Source organism: Polyodon spathula, chromosome 11 (assembly GCF_017654505.1).
Source record: "Polyodon spathula isolate WHYD16114869_AA chromosome 11, ASM1765450v1, whole genome shotgun sequence".
NCBI lineage: Eukaryota > Metazoa > Chordata > Actinopteri > Acipenseriformes > Polyodontidae > Polyodon > Polyodon spathula.
In genome coordinates, this window is record NC_054544.1 from 9,938,053 (window position 1) to 9,962,167 (window position 24,115).

The 24,115-nt window shown below is 35.9% G+C and overlaps 1 protein-coding gene across 1 annotated transcript in view; it reads left to right on the plus strand.

The window, feature by feature from the left end:
- Positions 1-427: 427 nt before the first annotated feature.
- Positions 428-24,115, plus strand: part of LOC121323021 (myosin light chain kinase, smooth muscle-like) — a 96,911-nt gene continuing 73,223 nt past the window's right edge. Inside the window, exons 1-2 of the mRNA XM_041263738.1 lie at positions 428-660; positions 21,383-21,564. Of these exons, the coding sequence (XP_041119672.1) occupies positions 21,397-21,564 (168 nt within the window). The 5' untranslated portion in view covers positions 428-660; positions 21,383-21,396. The remainder of the gene's footprint in view (positions 661-21,382; positions 21,565-24,115) is intronic.

Genomic DNA, 24,115 nt, shown 5'->3' on the forward strand with positions numbered 1-24,115 from the left:
AGATATCACAGATGGGAATAACCCTACGATTTGTCTGACATTTGACATGCCTGCTTCGTTATACTACCCTGTCCTAGTTTGTGGGGGTTACTGTAGAGATATACAATACAAATAAAAACCAAACAAACAAAACACACACAAAAGAGAACATACACATTTAAAACATGCATTCTATTTTTTTTTTAATGTAATATACCAAATTGTCCCAGGGGGTCCCCCCCCCCCCCCACCCCTCCCAGGGTGGGTGCATAGGTCACCCTGTGCACTGTGTTATACAGTAGGTGAGATTCCTGCAAACCTCCGAATTTCCTCCTTCACTTGGTTCGCGTTAACCGAGCTCTGATAGGTCACAAGTGTTTGTTGTCAAAATAGTTTCACGCCAGCCAGCTTTGAAACTTAGCAGCAAAAAAAAAAAAAAAAAAAAAAAAAGAGGATCAAAACATTTCCTAATAAGGTCGATGGTAACGCAAACACGAAATCGTGCATATTTCTGTCGTGGGGGCAAAAGATCCCAAAAATGTTTTTTTTTTTTTTTTTTTTTTTTCCCCCTCCTTGGGCTGCACGGTTTTAGAGTGAAGCGCAGTTTATGACCAGAGAAGCAGTTGCAGTAGCTGAAAGACGTTGGACTTTTGCAGAACAGCGTGTGCGCTCACAGTTTGGGTAAGTTAAATAAAACTTTATTGTGTCACATAAAATGTTTTATAATAGAGCCATGGGACGTAATTGTATTTCTTCAAATGTACTAACATTTACAATCAATGAGTAAATGCAGCATTCTCAGCATTCAGATTAGAGCTGACTGCAGCACCACCAGTTAGTTGAGTTGGTGATGCGTTGCAGTTCATGAGACTAGTAATAAAGCCAATATCCAGCATAATAGACAAAATCTCTGATAAAATACTTTATTTATCATGCTTTATGAAGAATTTTAAACAACGAAGATGTTTTTGTTTGTTTGTTTATTTGTTCTTGCAGTGTCATTCAAAGCACGTTTAATTAAATGCAACCTTTTTATTTTTTGCAGTAAAAACGGCTGGTGTTTATAGCAGATATAAAATTGATTTACACGTTGTCTAAATTAAAACGCCTCTGCTGCTTATTACATTTACGAGTTATCTAAACTAAGTGAACAACAATGAGCCGAATGTCATGTCAAGTATTTGCCAGACAAACAGCTCCTAAGTAGATTGTTATAGTAACTTTCCATTAACGTTTATTTTGTACACAGTAGCAACGTGATGTCAGGCAATTAAACACGTAGTACATTCTGAACGTTAATGAAAAGTTACTACAACAAGTTCTGTGAATGTAATACGTGTTTAATTGACTGACAGCACATCTTACCGTTGCTGCTGTGTACAAAATAAACTTTATGTGCATGTAGCAGTCTACACAACTTATTTTAATAGATTGATTCAAACCTGCCATGTATGTTATAATTGTGAATGACAAGAGCTTTACCTAAGCCAATTGTGATTAAATAAATAAAAACCAAATTGTACATTAATGTATGTATTATACTGTACATCAGTGAGTCCAGTATGTATTAACTTTCAATTGACCCAAGTAAGTTAAGCCTCCCTTCCTTTTTTGTATGTTTGGGGAGCTGCCTGTACAATATAATATAACCTATATTATATTTGAGAAGTATGCATGTCTTCAGCCTTCTGCTACACTGTGTATTCCTGGTACAATAGGACATAGTAGCCATCCATTAAGACTTGTGCAGCAGAAGTGAGGCAAGGTCTGGAGTCCTGCAGACAATCATAATTCCTGGACATTTCCTTCATATACCCAATTAGTCCATATCATACAAAATAAACCACCCATCCATTATGGAATAAACCACAGGAAAAAGCGAGTTGCTTTGTACATTTTCTGTTTTGTGTAAATGTTTTTGTAATTGGTTTAACTAATGGAAGGCAAGGACCATAACAATTATGATCTGCAAAACATGTCCAGCTTGTCATTGTAACTCTGATCTTAGTGGGTCACCAATTCAAATCAAAGTAAAGCCTGAAGAGGCTTTAACCCCATTTGCATCAGAAGGCTTGTTCTCTGTTACACTGTACTTGCTACAGTAGGTCTGCTTTACAGGGATGTTCATAGGGGTGTTCATCCAGGTCTGGGTGATTTATTTAAGTCAGAATTTCCTTGATATGTTCGGGAATGTATACTAAGTTCATTCCCCCGTTGCTCAATACTAGGCTTTGCAGGATTCATGACTTACGGTAAAGTGTGTGTGCATATGTGTGTTTGCACATGTGAAAGTTCCTCACATGAATGTATTTTGTTTTTTTTGTTTTTTCTTTTTTATCATAAGAAATAAATCAAAACCAAGCTCAAAATCTTATATTTATAAAGTATAAAGAAAGAAAAGGAAGTACACTTCTTGTTTTTTATGGCTTAATTAGCATATACCGGTACTGTAATTATATTTAGGAATTTTTATTTTAAAAAAAAAAAAGCTGCATTTAATTCACTTCACATTAAAATCATTTGTTAGTAGTTCTAAAGGCAATTAAATAAAGATGGCTTAACTGGTAGCACTCAATAGTAGGAAAAAAAAAATCCCTTTCTTCCAGCTGTGTGCTGGCAGACAGCTGCTTTGCTGGCATCCATTTCTTAAAACAGCCCTGAACATTGCTCAGTTTCACTGCAGTGTGTCAGACCTCAGTGTGCTGTTTCTTTTCCAAACTCTTCAGAACTATGCTGAATCAGCATCAATCAATGAATTCAGTGGTGTGAATTTCTAGAATACCAGTACTGATTTATGTTACAATAATTTTTGTAATGTTCTTTTTGCAAAAATTACTTTTAAAAAGTTGCAGTCAGGGTTATATAAAATGAATGCTGATGTTTTTACAGTTGCTGAAGGTTTTTTTTTTTTTTTTTTTTTTTTTTTTTTTTTTTTTTTTTTTTTTTTTTTTTTTTCCAATCAAATACAATTAATGGTAGAATTATTAGAATTATTGCTGGCAGTGTTTGGTAAGTTAAAAAACAGGCCATACTGTTAAATCGCTAAGGCTGTGTTTGCTGTAAAAGTAATTTATTGTGCTGTATGATCTTTTTTTCCACCATTTGATGTTGTTAATGTATTTCAACAACCTTCAGATTTCCACTGTAAATGAGAAGTAGCATGTCAATAATGTTAAACTGTGTGTTATAACTTGGAGTTATATCAGCAGGCCACATAGCAAGGTAGATGAGACAGCTATAAGGAAATTAGCTCCCCTCCAATACAAATTGAAGTGCCTTTTCAATTTCAGGAAATGTACATACAAGGAGACACCATGGTTCCTACCTTATTGCCTGGGTACCATAGTGGCCTCTAGCCTGGACCAAAACTTGGGCATAAAAAATTGACTAAGTGCATCTGACCCAGCATGTGTGCTAAAGGACACTTTAAATAATGTAAAGCTGTGACAGTGGAACATTTATTACAGGATGCATAGAGATTACTGCAAATGATGAGGGATGACCAAGTCATTTCCACAGGCACGCAGCAGGTGAGGTAAACAGGCAACATACACAACACCACAGTGCAGTGTCAGTAACAGAAACATGGTTTAAATCAGTAGACTTGGACCGTAGATTCGTTGCTTTGGTTGTGAGTATAAAACCATTGCTTAGGGCCACTAATACTCTACTATCACAGCAATGTGATACACTGGATCATTCAAAACAAAATACAAAGCTGTGCCTGGTGTTTCCTAATAAAATGTGAATCTATGAACTATGATCTGTGCTTCTTCCCTGGAGGGAAGATAATTATGACTTTCCTGGCACCATATTCAAATTGATGGTAACTTGAGCATTGGATATTCTAACATTTGTATGGCTACATTAGCATGCTATGCCTCTAAACAATATTGGCACAGTAATCATAACAGTAAAATAAGTTATGGAAACAGACATGAATAAACTAATATCTAAAAGCTGTCTGGTAACTTTAACACAGTACATTATGTAAAGGCTGGGAACGAAAATAAGAGAAGGAAGATTTTGAAGAAGACCTATCCACCATACTGAACCAGTATAGGCATGCACTGTAGCTTCTCCACAGCTTTTCACTATATGTGTCACTTTTGAGGTAATAAACTACTTTCATGTGCTGCCTTATAGGATGGTTTGTGAGCTGAACCCATAAAATCGCTTATATTTTACCTGAGTAAATGCATTTGTTAACAGAAGCTACTTTGCTATGCCAGTGCTGCTATTGTTTAAATGTTATGTTTACCATACCTTTAATGCTAGCTCAGGAAGACAATAATGCATTTAAAAATCAATGTTAGATTTCAGTCTTTTTGTATACCTGTGAAATCAAAGTATTCTTATACAGTGCACGCTCGCTGTTTCGCTATTTAGTAGTTCACAAATTCAGTTAATTCAGATAGACCATGCCAACAGTAAATTGTCATGTGCAATACTTTACTGTAAAAGGGCCCTTCACTAATTCAGTTTTCAATATTTCACACTTTTTTCATGTGATGGCAAAATGAAAAGGGAGAGCTTTACTATGTTTGAAGCTTAAATAACTGAATACATTAATGCGCAGTATGTGAGAACTGTTTTTCTCATTATTACTTGTTAATTCAAATGTTAAAGAGGAATTAGCGGGTTTCTGAAAATATAACGTCACACGTGCCCACGTGTTGCTACAACTGTTTAAATAACATACCTTTCATTTTTCTTTTCATTGTTAAAATCCTGACAACTTTTTACACTTATAACTATAGTCTATTTCAAAGCTTTTTTTCAAAATGTTAGTTCTAGTGCACTGGAGTTTGAGATCTGTCTTCTAAATCACTGCAGGAAGAGTGATAAACAAAAACAAAAACATCACAGCAAGTGCTCTGGCTTCTCTGTTCCATACCACATCATGGATCGTTATTGCTGTGTTATCTGCTTGACAATATAGGCAATAATGCTTAACAGTGCACTAGAGTGGACATTTTGAAAAGAGCTTTGAAACCGACTTTAAAGTTGTAAGTGTAAAAAGTTGTCAGGATGTTAACAATACAAAGAACAATTACAAGTACGTTATTTAAACAGTTGTTGCAACACATTGGGACGTGTATGGCTATATTTTTAAGTCCCATGCCAGAGCCACATTTACAGCAGGATGTCTTACGGAAAAACCTGGCAGACATAACTACCCTTATTAACCACCAAATTTAGGAGTGTTTCACAGTGTCTTGTAGAAAGATGAATAAAACTACTTTCACCATAGGGAACAGCAATGCTGTGGGACATAATGGTGGTCAGCACCCCTAGTGTACAATACAACTTCTTTCAACAAAGTCCTCATTCAGTGGCTTTTCTCTTTTTACATACAAAGACTGCACGAAGAGACATTCTACTGGAAGAAAAACAGGACTTCATGTTCTGTTTTCTGACTATGCTATCCTCTCTGTAATATGACCTTTCGTCTTTTGTCCTGAAGACAAAGAACTGCCAGAAAACAGACTTCAATCTAAGCTATGGCAGACATATATATATATATATATATATATATATATATATATATATATATATATATATATATATATATATATATATATATATATATATGTTGGTTTTGTTGACTTGATACAATGTGATGACTCCATACTAATTAATTTGTTTTGTCTACTAGTGATAGGGACCTGGACTATCACAGTGTTTCACTGATTACACACACACACACACACACACACACACACGAAACTGCTTTTCTTTTTTTTGCTGCTTTAAATTCCACCCACTGCTGGTAAAGCTGCAATGACCTGTAAGAATCGAATCAAAACTTGTTTATTGGTTTCTTATTGAACCCAGCTAGCCTGTTAAAAAAAAAAAAAAAAACTGCAAAGGCTTACAGCAACTAGATCAATGTCCTCTTGAACCAGAGACCAGCCCAGTGCTGGCTATATGATTTTGCATACATGCTATTCACTGTTTTACTTTCTGTTCTTAGAATAACACAATTTGGGTTCCTACTGTACAGTAAGCATCATTTTCATATACCGTTAAGTCTCCACAAATGCATAGCACAGTGCTAGCTTCTCTACGGTTCGTTTGCTTTTCAAATATATAAAGTTATTGCTAATTTCATTAATTCATTTAACTTCCAGCACTCATTTATGAATTCAAATAGATTAACAATTTTGGGTAATTCCTTAAAAAAAACAAAAAAAAACAATCTGCGCTTCTAATAAATATATAGTATACTGTAATAGAAAATACTTAATATAGTCTGCTGACCTTGACCAAACTAACAAACAATTTCTACTTGTATAGCAACCTTTAAGGATAGGGATTGCACACACAGTGTAACAGTAGTTTCTGTTATCAGTAACAACACAGAATAACTCTATACTTGGGTAACTCCATGTACAGACAGCACATAGTACAAGTACTAATTAAAATACAGTGATTTCTATTAACTGTCATATCACTGAAAACGCTGTCATGCCAGTCATACGTTTCATTGTTAGTTTAAAGATTGCCTAAAGCTTTACAACTGAGAATATGATATTTTGGCTCTACAGTTACTTCAGTATCTAATGCAATTTCATTTTTGGGAAGTTAGGAAGTGTATGGGTCTAACTGTTACAAAGCAACAAACACACCACTTTCCACACTCCATTTCTGATATTACACTGCTATGGATATACCTACAACTTCTTCTTTGTAAATATCAAGAAATGTGGAAAACATTTAAACATTTGAATATGGTATTTTCAGCTACATCACCAAATATCATTCTTATTCTTTCACTAGACTCCATATACTGGACATGAATATTGCACATGTGCATTACTGGTAATTCTTCCCTTTTTCAGACCTCACGTATTGTTTAGGAATGTTTTAAATGTGACATTTTCCTTGGCTCTTTGCAGAAGAAGCTCTCCTGGTAAAAAAATAAATAAATAAAAATACTCTGAAACTGCTGGTTTATTTTATACCCCAGTCCATTTAAATTCAATCTGGTACATATTACTTGCATATTAGTAATGTGAACTTAATGGAACAATCATCAACTGTCTGCATTGTCTTTTAAGTTGTGTTGTCTGCAAATCATCAGTGGGTGTGTAATAAAGAGGATACCATGGAAATACATGTAGGAAGAATTGCTTTGGGATATTCAAGATCCCACCAGTGATTGTGTTCTGATGTGAGGACATATCTCAGCCCCTTCCTTGTGTGATCTATCATGGGTTGCATGTAATAGAAAGACCATAGAGAAAAAATTACAGGGGGACATGTATCAAGCGTTTGCGACGGCGTTAAGTCCTTAGCGCTGAGTTTACACCGGCCTTAAATTGCCTCGTATGTGTCATGACTCTTTTGGCATGTAAAGGCCGTGTTAGCACCGCCAAAATGTGCTCCGCTGTGCAATGTGCTCCGCCGCTCATTAGCCATGCATTTTAAGGCATGTCAAGCCTTAATTATATATAGGACTTCTGATTTTCAGTTTTAACTGATAAAATACCTCCGATACAAAAAAAATTTAATCGGTGGCTAGCCAATAAACAAAAAAAAAACTAACAAAAACCTGTGGAAATTGTCACGAAATGTACAAAAATACACACAAAAATCACAGAAGAATGTGCCCGTGAACATAGGGATTTCGTTGTGGAAGAAAGCAGAGAAAAGAAGGTACAAATTAAGTGTGCAAGTACTGTCGCATTACAACTATACATATTTTGAAATTAAAAAAAAAAAAAAAAAAACACTGAAGCATTTTGGAAAGTAACTGAAATCACTAAGTTCATACAGTGTATCAGAAACAAAAGCTCCAAAAAACAATTTACATAAAACTTGCAAATAGCTAAAAATAAACACCAAAAAATACAATTAATAAAACCTGAAAAACAGAAATCCTAATTATATGCATGTGAAATTTGTAGGTGGGACTCATTTGTAAATTAAGTCTGTGATATTAAAATGAGATTTATGAAGCAGCAGAACAGCAGCGATAGCCGGCCCTAAAAGGGTCCACAAATAAAATCGATTTCAAATTAGTCTTATTTGGGAGCAAAGAAAAAGTCAAAAAACAGCTGATGGGAAAGAGCATTATGGCAGCAGTCATAGGGACCCAGAAAATTCACAATATTTTTTAAATAAATTTATAAATGACAATTAAAAAAAAAACAAAAAAACAACGAATGTCAGGAAACCGACATTTTATTTAAAAAAAACAAAAAAAACCCCAAAACATTACATTATATTCTACAGATGTAAATTGCCTAAAATGTGTTATCATTGATAGTTCACCAAAAACATCATCCAAAAATGAAGGCTGAAACATTTTAAGATTTAGCCTAGCTACTGAGTCAACGCTTTAAAAGTATACACTGTAAGTCGATTCACTATTGAAACAATATAAATGTAACAAACTTCTGCAGCAAACATGACGTTTAAAATGGTCTGTGTTTGCTGCAAAATAAAGGAACAAAAATATATTTATTAAAAACAACCTTGAATGACAAATTCAGCAACATTTTTGAGTTTTGTAAACCTTTAAAACTTATGTTAAGACATCAATTAAAATGATTAATTTATAGCCTATTTTGCTGCTTCTAATCCCAAAATATTAAACACGGAAGAAACGTTAACTGCAAACCTGAAATGACAAAACTGAAGCCTTTGTGTTTTTTCTTTTGGCACTATACACTGTACATTAGTAGTATGTAGAACTATCACTGACAAATACCAATTATGAAGCCAGTATTTGTTTGACCCTGTTGCTTTTGTAAGCAAATGTACGGCATTGAACCGGATCGTGTACAGCTACTGTAGCGTTGCTTCTACTTGATACAAGTATGACATGAACAGAGGAAGTGAAGAGTACAGTAATGTAAAATACTTTAAAGAAAATAAAATCCATATTTTTAATGGTATGCAGTCAACATGATTTTCGTGAAATTCATGATATCGTGAATTTTCTGGGGGCATTTCTTACAACAGAGAGTTCACCAGAGACTCATTTCATAAAAGCTATCGCAGTGAGGTCGCAAGTGAAGGTGAGGTTGGTGTTTCACGAAGCAACCGCAAGTGCCTGTTTTCATCGCAAAATGAGAGTTAGCATAGAGAAAAAGAGAACATTTGCAATGGCGTTGATTTTACTTGCTCGTCATTGTTACAGTAGGGAGATTAGATGGGATTGGGTGTTAAGGGGTCACTCGAACCCCTTTGATCTATACACCGATGCTGCATTGATAGGGAAGTATAGGCTGCCTAGATTAGAAATTACAACTATGCAATTTGCTGGAATAAAATTTAAGGCACGAAACCAGACAAAGTATGTCACTTTCCGCGCCACTGCAAGTGCTAACAACATTATGGTTTTATGCCTGTGGCAGTTTTCAGGAGATGGTGGGGGGTTGTCATGGCATAAGTAAAGCTACCATGGCAAGGTGCATAACTAAAGTGTCTAATGCTTTGTGTGACCTCGTCACACAATACATTAAATTCCCTACAGCAAGTGGAAGGAGCAAGGTTATTAATGACATAGCTGAAAGATTTGGTGAAATAAGCAGTGGGTGGCTCTTGGGAGACAGTGGGTAAGCTGGTTTTATTGTGTTGTTTTATCGTGTTTATTTCTGCTCTTTCGAAAAGCATTCCGTTACCTGAGGCAGAAGATACCCCAGCAGATGGCGAAGATGATGAAAAGTGACACTTTGCCAGGATTAGATCTTACATCTACCCTCATTCGACAAAGATTTGGTGCAAATTAAAAAACAAACAAATAAAAAAAAAACATTGAATTTGCAATTATATCCCAACACTTTGTTATTTCTGTTATTATTATTATTATTATTATTATTATTATTATTAGTTGTTGTAATGGTAATGTTGTTCTTCCTGTTTTATAGTAAAATTTGTGTTTCTAATCATTAAGTTTAATGTGTTAATTTGTTGAATCTTTCTTTGTATTGCATACAGAAGTTGAAATTAATGTTTCCAGTTTATGGAATGTTTTTATTATTATTAAAATAAATGTACATACAGTTCAAAACATACCACAATACATAATAAATTGCAATAACTTACACTGGAACAAATTAAATAAAATGTGCAATTAAACAGTAAAATCATACAACTAAAAAGTGCAAATAAACGGTCAAACAGGGAAATATAAATGCAACCAGAGTAAAAAACAGAACGTAATACCTAACAGCAAGTACTTATATCAAACCTTATAAGTTATAATAAACTAAACTTTATTTTTGCTGGCAACTCTGCCCTTCACAAAGATAAACTTAATTTCATCTAACTCGAGTCTTCTCTCCACCTACAAACGCTTCTTCTCCACAGCCAGGCGACTCTTCTCCACCTCCAAATGTGCGGCTTCTAATTGAAAAAGGTCTTCGTCAGAAACTCTTTTCTGTAGTTAATTCTTCCAATGCCGATGTTGTCAGACTTCTGTAGAATGTAAACTCGGGGCTGCTGAGGGGTCCCTCGCTGGTATATATAGTATTTTATATACACACACACACACACACACACACACACACACACACACACACACACTATTTTACAGAGTTTATTATGTTATTATATTTTCATTTATGTGCGTATATTATAGTATAGCAGGATATTTACTTACTCGACATGGATGACATTCTAACTTCCATGAAACTTTGTATTGTGCTTCAACTGCTTACATCCAATCCCTCTTGAACTCCTTCAACTGCCACTTTGCCGATAACTTCCAAAACCATCTTTTCTTCTTCTGTCAGATCTTTTGGCTGCCCGCCTCCTCCTGTATTTCTCGACTCCTTTCTTTTAGCCTCCTTCGGCTTTGTCCGGCTACCGAGGTCTGTCCAGTTTCTCCGCACATCACTAACGCTTCTCTTGTTCTCCCAAAAGCATTCACTTTGTCTGTGATCATTTGCCACAATCTTTTCTTGTCTTTGTTGGTTAAATTGGTAGTAAATTTAACAAATAAGGTTTGTTTGTTTTGTCTCACCATTTGAATTAAAACTTCAGTCTCATCCTCCGAAAAGTTGCTCTTCCTTGTTACGCCGGCCATGTTTTCTAGCGTTAACACTGACTTTCTAGCCAATCACGCTGCTTCCTGAAACACTTGCATCGCAGTCCTGTGTGCTCTAGCAAGCAGGTCGCAGGTACCTCGCAGTCGTGCAGCGTTGATGAAACGAGCCCCTCTTAACCTTCCTGAATAACCCAGGAAGAGAGGGGCAGTGCTGAGAAGAAGGGAGAGTATTTAGGGCCTGCTTTACCCTTTCTGATCATCCTGAGGGTGACATTATAGCTTGATACAGACTATTTCTTTATTTACCATTGTTTGAATTGGTCGTATGATATCATATCCTTTTCATTATGTATATTTGGTTTTATCCATCTGTGGCAGGCTGGCGAGTGGAAAGAGGCCCAGAGACAGACTGCAGTTCAAAAAAAATACTAATTTTATTATCAATAACACAAAATAAACACGCACAAGGGCAAAATAAAAATCTTTAAACACAAAAAGAAAGACAACAAAACAAAACTTACAAAATTAAGGTTTCCAGGCTGGGCAATGCCTTCACTGGATCAAAAAATTCAGAACCAAGAACCAAGAACCAAGAACCAAGAACCAAGAACCAAGAACCAAGAACCAAGAACCAAGAACCAAGAACCTACTTCCTCAGCTTCCCTCCTCCTAATGGGAAGCAGAGGCCTCCTTTTATGTCAGGTGGCTGGGCGCTGATTGATCGTTAATTAAACTAATCATCTAATCAACTAATCAACCCCAGCCAACTGAACATAATAAACCCAGGCAGGAAGGGGAAATTAACCCCATCCCTGCCAATTTAAAAAGGGCAGAGTTTTGCTCTGCCACACCGTCGTATAATAATAAATAATAATAATAATAATAATAATAATATAAAGTCAAGACACTTAGTCAGCACGGGTTGCCTCTCCAAATGACTTACCTATTGTTCAATTGAGGTAGCCCATTTGGAGGGGAGGCGCTATTTTTCAGATTAGTCTGTTAGTCTGTGCTACCGTATCTCATTTTTTAGGGTTTCAGAACACTGGTGCAGCAGAATTTGCACATTTAAATATGGCAGCTTACACTGTGCCTCATTTATTTTGGGCCAGTGAATACATTGAGGATTGGGTAAAGTTTTTTCCATGTGCAGAGCACTACTTTTCACTCCGCCAATTTCATTTAGCAATTTAATCTTGGTGCGTGTCCCCCACAGTGTATTCTACAGGTTGAATTCTACTTACATTGACTTTGTCACATGAGGAATAGGCCATTAGCATTCCTACTGGACATCGAATCAGGGTTTAGACAAGGTTAACCTGTGAATATGAAGGCATGCCATTTTAATGACATAACTGATGTTGCTACATTCCTTTGCAGGTAAATGACCCCTTTGCAACACAACACAGCTTTCTTTGTTTGTATAACAGTAACTAAGCTAACACAACACAGGTACAAAGTGTCAGGCGTTGTTTAATCAATTTAAAACCGTTTTGAAGATGGTTGACATCACTGAATAGTGAACTCTTTTCTGGCCTTGAATGGTAGGGAATTAAACATCAATCACTTTAACTAGGCTGTTTAACTATAAAGTGAAATTCTACCATATGTACGAACATCAGGGTGCATAATATTCCATTAAACATTCTGTAAACTTTTCACTGGGTAGATTGTGGGTATGAGACTTGTGTTTATAAAACTAAATTCAGTGTTACAGTTGTGGAATGGATTTACATTGATTGGTTTGGCCAAAATAATAGGTAATTTAAAGCCAATCAGTTTAGCGTTTTGGCCATAATTAACACCCTCATCTATATTTGTGATGACCAGCATCCATGGTTTTAGTGCTTCAGGACAATCTCGTGTAACCCTAATTAAACTGTTTTTACATTACATTGAGTGGAGTAAATGGGTGCCAGATGTTTCATTAGCCAACACTTGATTAAAGTCTTTATTTCTGAATGATGAACTAGAGCTGACCTTGTTTTAACTGTGCAACTGCAAAATCAAAGCATCACAACGTATTCTGTATAAACAAGGCAGGTAATGTTATGTTAAAGGACTGAATTGTAAAGGTGGACATATTTTTTTGTATTCTAAAGACAACCCCTATGAAGTCTGAGTAACCAAAAAGTCCGCTTGATTTTGGTAGAGTTTTTAACTCAGAGTTGTCAACAAACTCACATAGGAGTAGATGTTACACAACTGTTTGCTTGGAGTAAACCTGAGTTCTATTCTTCAGCAATCATCTCTGGAATAGCACTTTTCTTCTGAAGACATTGGGAAAGACTTATATAAAGACATATCATTTTATAATTCTCTTTTAGTACACTACTGTTCAGTGTTTTATAGTCATGGGTGGTCAGTTTTTCAGGTTTGAGGAGGATGTGCTCAAGAAAGTACTTTAGATGTAGGGGAAATTATGTATAGGCTTGTAATGCCTCCAACTTAATGAGTCACACCTCAATTGCCAGCTGCAATGAAGACACAAAACCTAATGGGAATATTGTTGAATCTAAAATGGATGAGGTTTACACATTTTTGGATGAAATATATATATATTTTTTTAATTGGGTTGGGGTACTTAGTATCAAGTAATTCGGCTTTTCTATCTGTTTGGGCCATATTTAATTAACAGTAACTCGCAAATGTAATTTACACATTACATTACTACACTGTGTTATGCTCCAACTACAAGCACACTTTTATAAGCTGCTTGTCTTCCTTATCTTCTATTGTTTTGGCTCAGGTCTGAGGAAAGTCTGACACTGCAACTTTCCCATATAATATAATAATGTAAAGATTGTTTTGTTAGAATGAAAAGCAACTTTTGGAAGCTGCAAATCAGATTTCCTGTCAGAATTATCTGAACATCTTCTATAAATCTGGAAAGTCTTTTTAGTTTATATACTTTCGGCTGTTAAGATATTTCTGATGTGTTTAGATAACAGATGTGTTTAATATGCACAATACAGGTCATGTGGACACATGAAGACGTGTTCTTTCTTGTACACCCTGAATTAAGGCCAGAAAAACAATACATTTCCAGTCTAGAGTATGCTTGTGAAAGTCTCAACGTGGAAGATAGACTGAGTTATGCATGTCGTATTTAACTAACAGGAAAATGCTAAAGGTAACATATCTTTGAAATAACATCTACAACGCCAAAGAAAGGAAGCCAAATTCAAAGCTAGGTCCAAAACAGGTGTTAGGTGTTAACTTGAGGTTAAAGGACTGGAATAACCATACACTACAGTACTTGATTTATGTGTCTGGTTGACTATGAACTGCATACCCCTATGGAAAGGAATGATATAATACCCAGGTGCGCTCATATAAAACAGAATGTGCTTTAATGTATTATTTTATGAAAGCCTGTGGCTGATGTCTAACGCTTTCATGTTCTATTCTGTTGGCTGAAATACACTGATGAGTAAATGCACTTTTTTAAATCATAACATTCAAGGACAAGAGAGAATAGACACTTCAAAGAAAGCTTGACAATTTTATAAGTTATTTTTAAAAAAAAGTATAAAACCAAGTATGGTTGACTTATGCCTTTTAAGAACTGTTTGGGACTTTCCATGAGGTAGCCAGTTAAGATGCAATTATTATATGTGCATGCAGGAAATCGGTACTAGTCTATAACAAACTGGCAAAGTGCCCGCCCCTGTGTGTATTTTGTGTTGTATGTTGTGTGTTAGTGTTGTTGTATGGTCATTGGTACATGGGATATAAACGGGTCTGTTTAACAGACACGAGGATTGCACAGCACTTCACGTGCAAGTAAAAAGTAATAGTATGTGAGCACAGGGAATTGCACTTTATTAATTCATGTGCAGTTGTACCGCGACTCCAATTGAATGATTGATTAGCAATCGAGTCTCGGTACAGCTGCATAAAAGCAGCGTGTTTACACTCACTCGGGGTTGTGTGTTCGGTGAGTGGGGAACGGGATTGGAGACGGAGGTAATAAGAATAATTATAATAATAATAGTAATAGTTAAAATATCTGCTCACCGTATTTTGTTTAGTGTTAGTCCGTTTTGTGTGTCTGTTTATTTTGGCTACAAGTGCCGTGTCCTGTGTTTTTGTTTGTCTTACAACCGTTTATTTTCTGACTGTTTATTTATTAAATGCTGAGCAAGACCATTCGCTCAGCTCCATCAAACTCCACCTCTCTGTCGTTTATTTCCTGGTTCCTGTTTCTGGTCTGATGTCCCCTACTCTGGCCGTCTTTGTGACACAAACCTACAGATCTAACACACACACACACACACACACACACACATGTGCCTCATAACAAGAGTTAAAGTAAGACTTGATCAATCTCAGTTAAGATTGTGGACTGACCAAACTCGATCACCCAACTTGCTCTGTTGTAGGAAGTCACTAATGAGTGCCCAAACTGTCTTTTATACATTTTTTTTTTTTTTGATGTTTGGGTGTTTGTTTATTTCAATGAAGCTTGTGAGGCTTATAACTTCGGAACATCTGAACATTTTTATACAGTTTCATAATGGTGGCAGAACCACACACCCACAGACTAGCTATTAATAGATCTATGAGCATAAAAATTTGCGAACGTGATGTGATTTGCCATGTTAAGAAGAGAATAGTTAGCAAGTTAATGAAGATCATCTGAAATACCCCTGGTAAGAAGTATATTTTCCTTCCAATTAATCCTAGGAATGTTTAGTGTATCAGAAGATATTTGACCAGGAAAGTTCCACTAAGATGCGGAATCTCCTTCATGATAAGTCCTGGCCTTGTGTACAGGAACTGAAAAATTTCAACCTTGCTTACGAGAATTAGGCAAGAGGGAATTTACCAAGCCAGAGTTTTCTTGACGTGTACTGGAACGTATTCATGACACACCGGTGACCTGCTCTTGAAAATATGTCAATGGCATCTTAAACAAAAGACTGGACTTAAGTTTAACATCCAAAAGATGTGTTTTTATTATTTGTACTATGTTCTGTTTATGTACTGTTCTATGTACTGTTTGTTTATCAGATGGGAGTTGGCAATTTTAATGTTGCTTGGCACCAGAAAGTATGCTGGTACTGCAAGAAAGTAAAACCAGCTTAACTTTAACTTTTAAACCCTACCAATTAATATAATTGGCTCTATTCCCTAAAATCTTTTTTCTATAAAAACCTTTGTTTATGGGTTAATGTATGTCAAAAGAAAGTTCACAACTAACTCCCAGTCTACAGTTGACACTCACTGATAGCCAATAACATTTAACCCTTCAATAACCCCCCCCCCCCCCCCCCCCCCCCCCCCCCCCCCCCCCAAATCCCCCCCCCCCCCCCCCCCCCGGTCAAATCTTTGTTTTGTCAACAGTAATAAGAAAGTTCAAACAAAATTTTTTTTTTAAGGGTGGAACACAACAAAACATTCTGTCTATAATCAGTCGTTTTTATTTTTAAACACCTTCAGAATCCACCTAGTGCATCTGAAAAATGTATCACTGGTATTCTGTTGCTGGAATCTTGTTTGGGCTGCCCGTATTTTGTTTCTTCCTTTAAAAGAAAAGTTTCTGATAATCACAATTGAAATCTACTGTATGTAGGTGTTTCATTTCATACTCCTGATATAGGGACATTAGACATAACATTGATACTATTCTCTTTATGACACTTGTGATTATTGATGGAGTGTTATCATTCTGTACTCCTCTGATCAACATCAAGGCTACAAGTCATCAGTAACTTATCTATCCTTATATCCAATGCTGGTTGTGTGCCTTGTTTTATTCCTGCAAGATCTGCTCAATAACAATTTGGACCAGTAATGTGGCGTTTTTATCCAGATTTACAATTTACAATTTTTTATCATGATTTACAATTCTAAAGTTAACAAGAAAAACTTTTTTTTTTCCTCACAAATCCTTAAATGTAATGTCTGAGTTGATTATTTCTGATTTGGTAAATGTATTGTGTGCGTTGATGCTACACGCTGACCATGTTTTAGACTAAATACTGTAGCTTTAAGAATCTACCCGTATGCGTCTTGTGTGATCGCTGAAGTAAAACATTTTTAGAGACTGGGGCTAAAAAAGATATTAATTTATAACGACGTGTGTGACAGGCTTTCAAAATGTGTGGTATTTGAAAAAATAATACCACATGCTTAACATTTATTTTATGATTCATAACACATTATTCTTATCGATTTCTTCATAAATTAATTCAGTAATAGGGACAGTTTTTTCTTTTTATTTACCTAAACTAATTAGAGTGTATAGTTGTGTACACCATTATTTAATTTTTTTAAGAACAGTTGTTGACCTGTTGGGTCTGGAGACATCTTTTACCTGAGCGAAGCACTTCCGAAGGCCGAAAATAAGTATTTTCCCATTGACAAGCCGCCTTGGATAAATAACTTCTGTGTCTTTGGTCAGCCTCTCAGTAAACATCTGGTCTTACAAACGGAAGATAAAAAAGACTAGCACTGAAAAAGACAGCTGTTTTAGTAAAGACAGTCTATGCTACGTGTAACTTTTAAGCATATTGATATTTTGGCCTTTTTAAAGAATGCTTCTGTCAAGAGGAGAACGTCCACCTTTTGAACTCTCTTTACTGTCATTATCAATCTACTACCTATAATATTCTTTACTGTGTACATCAGTAAACACATTGCTGTAGAACTGTAAACGTTAGGTTATGGACTCGATTACAAAAACATTCTTAAAAAAAAAAAACTGTTTCAAAGAAGTAGAATTATAATTGAAGGATTATTTAGATTTTGGAACTTTTGATTATTTAAAAAAATGATTTACATTTCCTGGAAAGATTAATCAAGTAACTAGTCTTGCTGTAATAACAAACAGGAATGATATTATAGTCAGGTTTCTATCCTGTTTCTCGGTTGATACACTCTAGGGATAGGGTTTCTATTCCAAAAAGTGAATGACTGAAGCATTTATGTTTGATGCAGTGACCACAGCAATAGTTAGGGTTTCAGAGCTAAAGCTTCATGGATGATGGGGTCCAGTGAATATTAACAGTTTTAGTGACAAATTTCTTTAACCTTTGGCCTTTACAAAGATACAGATCTTTTTCACATATACATTTTACTTCGTACAAACCATTTGATCTCATATGACATTGCCTTTAAATTATTCTTGCAGGGATAGTTTGTTATGGTTCACAAAAACTCACATTTCTAGCTTAGTTAAAACTGTATGTCATGCTTGGTTAGATGTATTTGTCCAACTCTCATTATTCTGTGAGGCAGTTACTACTGATTACTGTTTTTAGACACTTTTCAGGGTATTTTCTGTAGATTCTCAACAGTAATTATTTCAACTAAAACTCACTTTAGGTACTGGTTATAGAGCTTATATATATATATATATATATATATATATATATATATATATATATATATATATATATATATATATACACACAAACACACACACACACACACACACACACACACACACACACACACACACACACACAGGGGCTTGCGAAAGTATTCACCCCCCTTGGCATTTTTCCTATTTTGTTGCCTTACAAGCTGGAATTAAAATGGATTTTTTGGGGGGTTTGTATCATTTGATTTACACAACATGCCTACCACTTTGAAGATGCAAAGTATTTTTTATTGTGAAACAAACAAGAAATAAGACAAAAAAACAGAAAACTTGAGCGTGCATAACTATTCCCCCCCCCCAAGTCAATACTTTGTAGAGCCACCTTTTGCAGCAATTACAGCTGCAAGTCTCTTGGGGTATGTATCTATAAGCTTCGCACATCTAGCCACTGGGATTTTTGCCCATTCTTCAAGGCAAAACTGCTCCATCTCCTTCAAGTTGGATGGGTTCCGCTGGTGTACAGCAATCTTTAAGTCATACCACAGATTCTCAATTGGATTGAGGTCTGGGCTTTGACTAGGCCATTCCAAGACATTTAAATGTTTCCCCTTAAACCACTTGAGTGTTGCTTTAGCAGTATGCTTAGGGTCATTGTCCTGCTGGAAGGTGAAACTCCGTCCCAGTCTCAAATCTCTGGAAGACTGAAACAGGTTTCCCTCAAGAATTTCCCTGTATTTAGCGCCATCCATCATTCCTTCAATTCTGACCAGTTTCCCAGTCCCTGCCGATGAAAAGCATCCCCACAGCATGATGCTGCCACCACCGTGCTTCACTGTGGGGATGGTGTTCTCGGGGTGATGAGAGGTGTTGGGTTTGCGCCAGACATAGCGTTTTCCTTGATGGCCAAAAAGCTCAATTTTAGTCTCATCTGACCAGAGTACCTTCTTTCACATGTTTGGGGAGTCTCCCACATGCCTTTTGGCGAACACCGAACCTGTTTGCTTATTTTTTTTCTTTAAGCAATGGCTTTTTTCTGGCCACTCTTCCATATAGTCCAGCTCTGTGGAGTGTACGGCTTAAAGTGGTCCTATGGACAGATACTCCAATCTCTGCTGTGTAGCTTTGCAGCTCCATCTGGGTTATCTTTGGTCTCTTTGTTGCCTCTCTGATTAATGCCCTCCTTGCCTGGTCCGTGAGTTTTGGTGGGCGGCCCTCTCTTGCCAGGTTTGTTGTGGTGCCATATTCTTTCCATTTTTTAATAATGGCTTTAATGGTGCTCCGTGGGATGTTCAAAGTTTCAGATATTTTTTTATAACCCAACCCTGATCTGTACTTCTCCACAACTTTATCCCTGACCTGTTTGGAGGGCTCCTTGGTCTTCATGGTGCCAATTGTTTGGTGGTGCCCCTTGCTTAGTGGTGTTGCAGACTCTGGGGCCTTTCAGAACAGGTGTATATATACTGAGATCGTGTGACATATCATGTGACACTTAGATTGCACACAGGTGGACTTTATTTAACTAATTATGTGACTTCTGAAGGTAATTGGTTGCACCAGATCTTATTTAGAGGCTTAATAGCAAAGGGGGTGAATACATTTGCATGCACCACTTTTCCGTTATTTTCTTCATTTCACTTCACCAATTTGGACTATTTTGTGTATGTCCATTGCATGAAATCCAAATAAAAATCCATTTTAATTCCAGGTTGTAAGGCAACAAAATAGGAAAAATGCCAAGGGGGGTGAATCTTTCACAAGCCACTGTATATATATATATATATATATATATATATATATATATATATATATATATATATATATATATATATATATATATATATATACATCATGTTAGAGTACACCCAAAAAGCTGGTAGTAATGGCTCTTTGTGTTTCTGAAGAAAACCTTACATTGAAATTTAAGACCACTTCCGTTGCACCCACTTGCAGATAGCAATTTGTTTTTGCGCATTAGTCAGTGCATTTTTCAGTGACATTGTTTATTAAACATCTGATATCTGAGGTTTGCTGCAGTAGGTGGAATCTGGAAGTCATCTTTATAAAAGCATTAAAGAGTGAGTAGAGCGGTTCCGAAAAATATAGCTTTACATGTCCCTACATGTTGCTACAACTGTTTAAATAACATACCTGTAATGTTTCTTTTCATTGTTAACATCCTGACAACTTTTTACACTTATAAGTGTGAAGTCAGTTTTAAAAGGTCTTTTCAAAATGTCTGCTCTAGTGCACTGGGGTTTGAGCTGCAGGACGAGCGATAAAATAAAATGTAACAACAAGTGCTTGCAACAACTCTTCCATATCATCACATCCACATCATGGATAGTTATTGCTGTGTTACTTGTTTGACAATGTGGGCAATAATCCTTACACTGTCGGTCCACTAGAGCACTGTCATCATTCCTTAAAACACATTACCTTGGTATGCATTATTTTCTTAGGTTATAATATTTCTATCCTTCACTCATGGGCTGTCAATCAAAAAGTAACTGCAGCCTTTGAATTTTTGCTTAGCTGGTTGTCTAAAAAGTCTAAAAGAAGTTTTACTGTCAAAAACAAAACACTTACAGTAGGTAAAATAGTAGAAAACAACAGCCCCACAACCTTGAGTTGTACACCTTGTCTTTCTAATAGCGTTTGACAGAAGGATTTAGCAAACTTTATCCACAGTGTTGTCTAAAGGTCATTCAACAAAATCCATTTACATTTGCAAAGTGTCACAGGAGTAACATTTAAACATGTAATCAACTAGGAATAAGTGAAGTATGGACAGGAAAGAAGATAATGTGTTGGCATGACTTATTTATTTACTATGTAACTGTTGTGAGGATTTCAAGGTTTAGTCAGAACAAGCTTAACATACCATTAACATCTGCATCTGCAAAAGAACATTTCGATTTCAGATTAAACTAAAATCAGACAAGTCATTAGCTGTAGGAATGGTATTGAATCGAGGTCCTGTCTGCATTGTTTTAAACAGGGATGCATGGTATCAGGCAAACTTTTTATTATTATTATTTTTTTTTAATAATTTTTTTTTCTACTTTTATCAGTGGAAAAAGGAACCATGGGGGATGTTGAACTTGTAACTTCTACTCGAGTCTCAAAGACCACCCTTACCCTGGGGAGACCATCTCCAAGCAGCAGTGCTCTCCCCACTGAACCTCCAGCCTTCACTCTTCCTCCGAGGAACGCCAGCATTGCCCTTGGAGGGACAGCCAGGCTTGATGGAAAGGTTAGAAATGCCCAGCTACTATATTGTTGACACTGGCTTTTTTTAGCATAGAATATTCTCAGTGGATGTCACTTTAATAGTTTGTAATTGACCAGTTTTTCTTCATTTGGTTGTCTTCCGATTACTGGTGACACAATGGAGTTTTTAACTCTTTAATCTTGGATGTCACTGTTCATTTTGAACAATGTTGTCTTGAAATGGTGTGACATCATGATAACAGAGCTACAACTACACATTATACTGCTTGAAAGCACCAAACATATGCCAAAAATGTTCCAAAGCGAAATGTATGCAAAAATTATGCACTAGGGCTGGGACCAAATCAAAACTTCGACAACCTGCTAATCGCACTTAACAAAACTGTCTTTGATAGACTTTTCTTTTTTTTTTTTATAAGTATCTTATTTCTTCTACTCATAAAAAGAAGACACTATTAAATACAGTTTTGTTAAGTGCGATTAGCGGGTTGTCAAAGTCTTGATTTGTTCCCAGCCTAGGTTTCATTCCATCTCTGACAATCTTTTAATGGGGTAGGTGTCAATTTGCAGTACATTTTATTTCTTCCTTTTCTGCCTTGAGGAACACCCCAGCTAACAAAGAAACTTTTAACCACTTAACACTGAATATGCCATTGGAATGTACCAATTTTTCAGCTAGTGTAACACAGGGGTGGCATGAGAAGGTGTGGGGTTGATATTACATGCATCTCAACAATTCCGCTGTAGTACATTGTGTAAATATACAATGGGAGAATTATCAAGAAGAGCAGAGAGCTCATTAACATCTGTAGCTCCTGTATATGTGTAGACAAATATTAACCGATAAGTAATTGATGAATTAATTGGAGTTAATATACAGTACAGTTCAAAACAGTATTCACAAACATTGACCTCCAAACAGGTTACGAGTATAACATTTAAGTAATATATAACCGAATATATATATATATATATATATATATATATTATATATATATATATGATATATTATATATTATATTTATCTATATTAATATATATATATCTAATATATATAGTCTAACTTTAACTTTACTTTCTGTAGATTCAGATTGAAACTGAAAGACATACTGTATGTCTTCACTTGCTAAATGAGATTATAAAGCAGAAAAGTAAACAACAATGTAAGTAATACATGAACTAAGAGCCATTAATTTACCACCTTATCTGATCATGACCATTACAATGGTTGCTTTATTATCTCAGTAAAATGAAAAAAAAAATCACAGCAGATTCAAACACTTTATCTTCTGTCAGTTTTTTCCCCCCCAGGACATATCAGATCTGATTAACAAAAAAAAGAATGCATTTTAACATATTTCTGTATCCTGTTCCCATTGTTGTGTTACATACTGCACTTACATTTTTTCGTGCATCAGAGCTGATTCATTCTAAACAATTTACTAGCTACTTAGAGTGACCTTTAAGCTGTTGTTAGCTGTGTTTTTGCTTCATATTTGTTATCTGTAAATCATTACCAGTAAGCGATCATTTGTTCAGTCTTATGTCCTTTTGTTTTCTCAAGATATTTTTTATTTAAAAAAAGTTTATTTTCTATCAAATGAAAGTGGAAAGATAGAATGCTGTTATACACCATCGCTTTATAGAAAAGTACATTAACACATGGATTAAATAATAATTCTATAATCAATTCTGAATATAACACCCAACTTCTGTATAATGTTGTATATGATCTGCCTTGTGTAATATATTTTTTATAATGTACACCTCTTGTATACTATGTTGAATCATAATACTGGAGTATACTGTGCATACAGTGTTTCATTGGATAGGAGCAAGGGCTGCATGGAGGAATAACCTCAGGAATTGAAAGGGAAGGAAAGTAACTTGTGACCTGGCTCGTGGCCTCCAAGGCTGGGAAGGGAGTTTTGCTTGCCGCAAGTGGAATACGAAAAATAGGATAGCAGGAGAATCGAAAACCTAAAGAAGTCTAGACATCCTCTTTAACTAAAACAAGCTAAGAAAATTTTGGTTGGGGGTCCCCTTTAGGTGAGGGAGAACCTTCCCCTCAGAAGACAAGGCCAGCGTGGCCATAAGGTTGGGAAGTGAGCCTCACTTGCCCCTAGAGGGAGATACCCCTTCCCCCCTGAACCACACTTTAGGATACAAAAATTGCTTTATGACAATGCCATGAATGCTAGATGAAAAAGAGTAGGTAAATTCAGCAATTATTATATCGGGATTCTTATGCTGTGTTGATTTTATTTGAAAAGACAGACGCTAACTTGACAGTTCAGAGAAATGGATCAGAACTAAGTCATACACTGTGGGCTGTATAAATCAGGATCTTGGCAGAGGTCTTGTTTACAGTCCAGTACTTAAAGAAACTGCCTTTGGTTACCAGCTGTGAAGTTCTGACTGAGCAATAAAAATTGCCTGCTACAAGTAACAGCAGAATCCTATATGCTAAAAACCCATCATGCTGATTGTAGCAGGCTGGTGAGTGGATAGAGGCCCAGAGACAGTCTGGAGTTCAAAAAAATAACTATTTTATTATAAACACAAAAATGAAA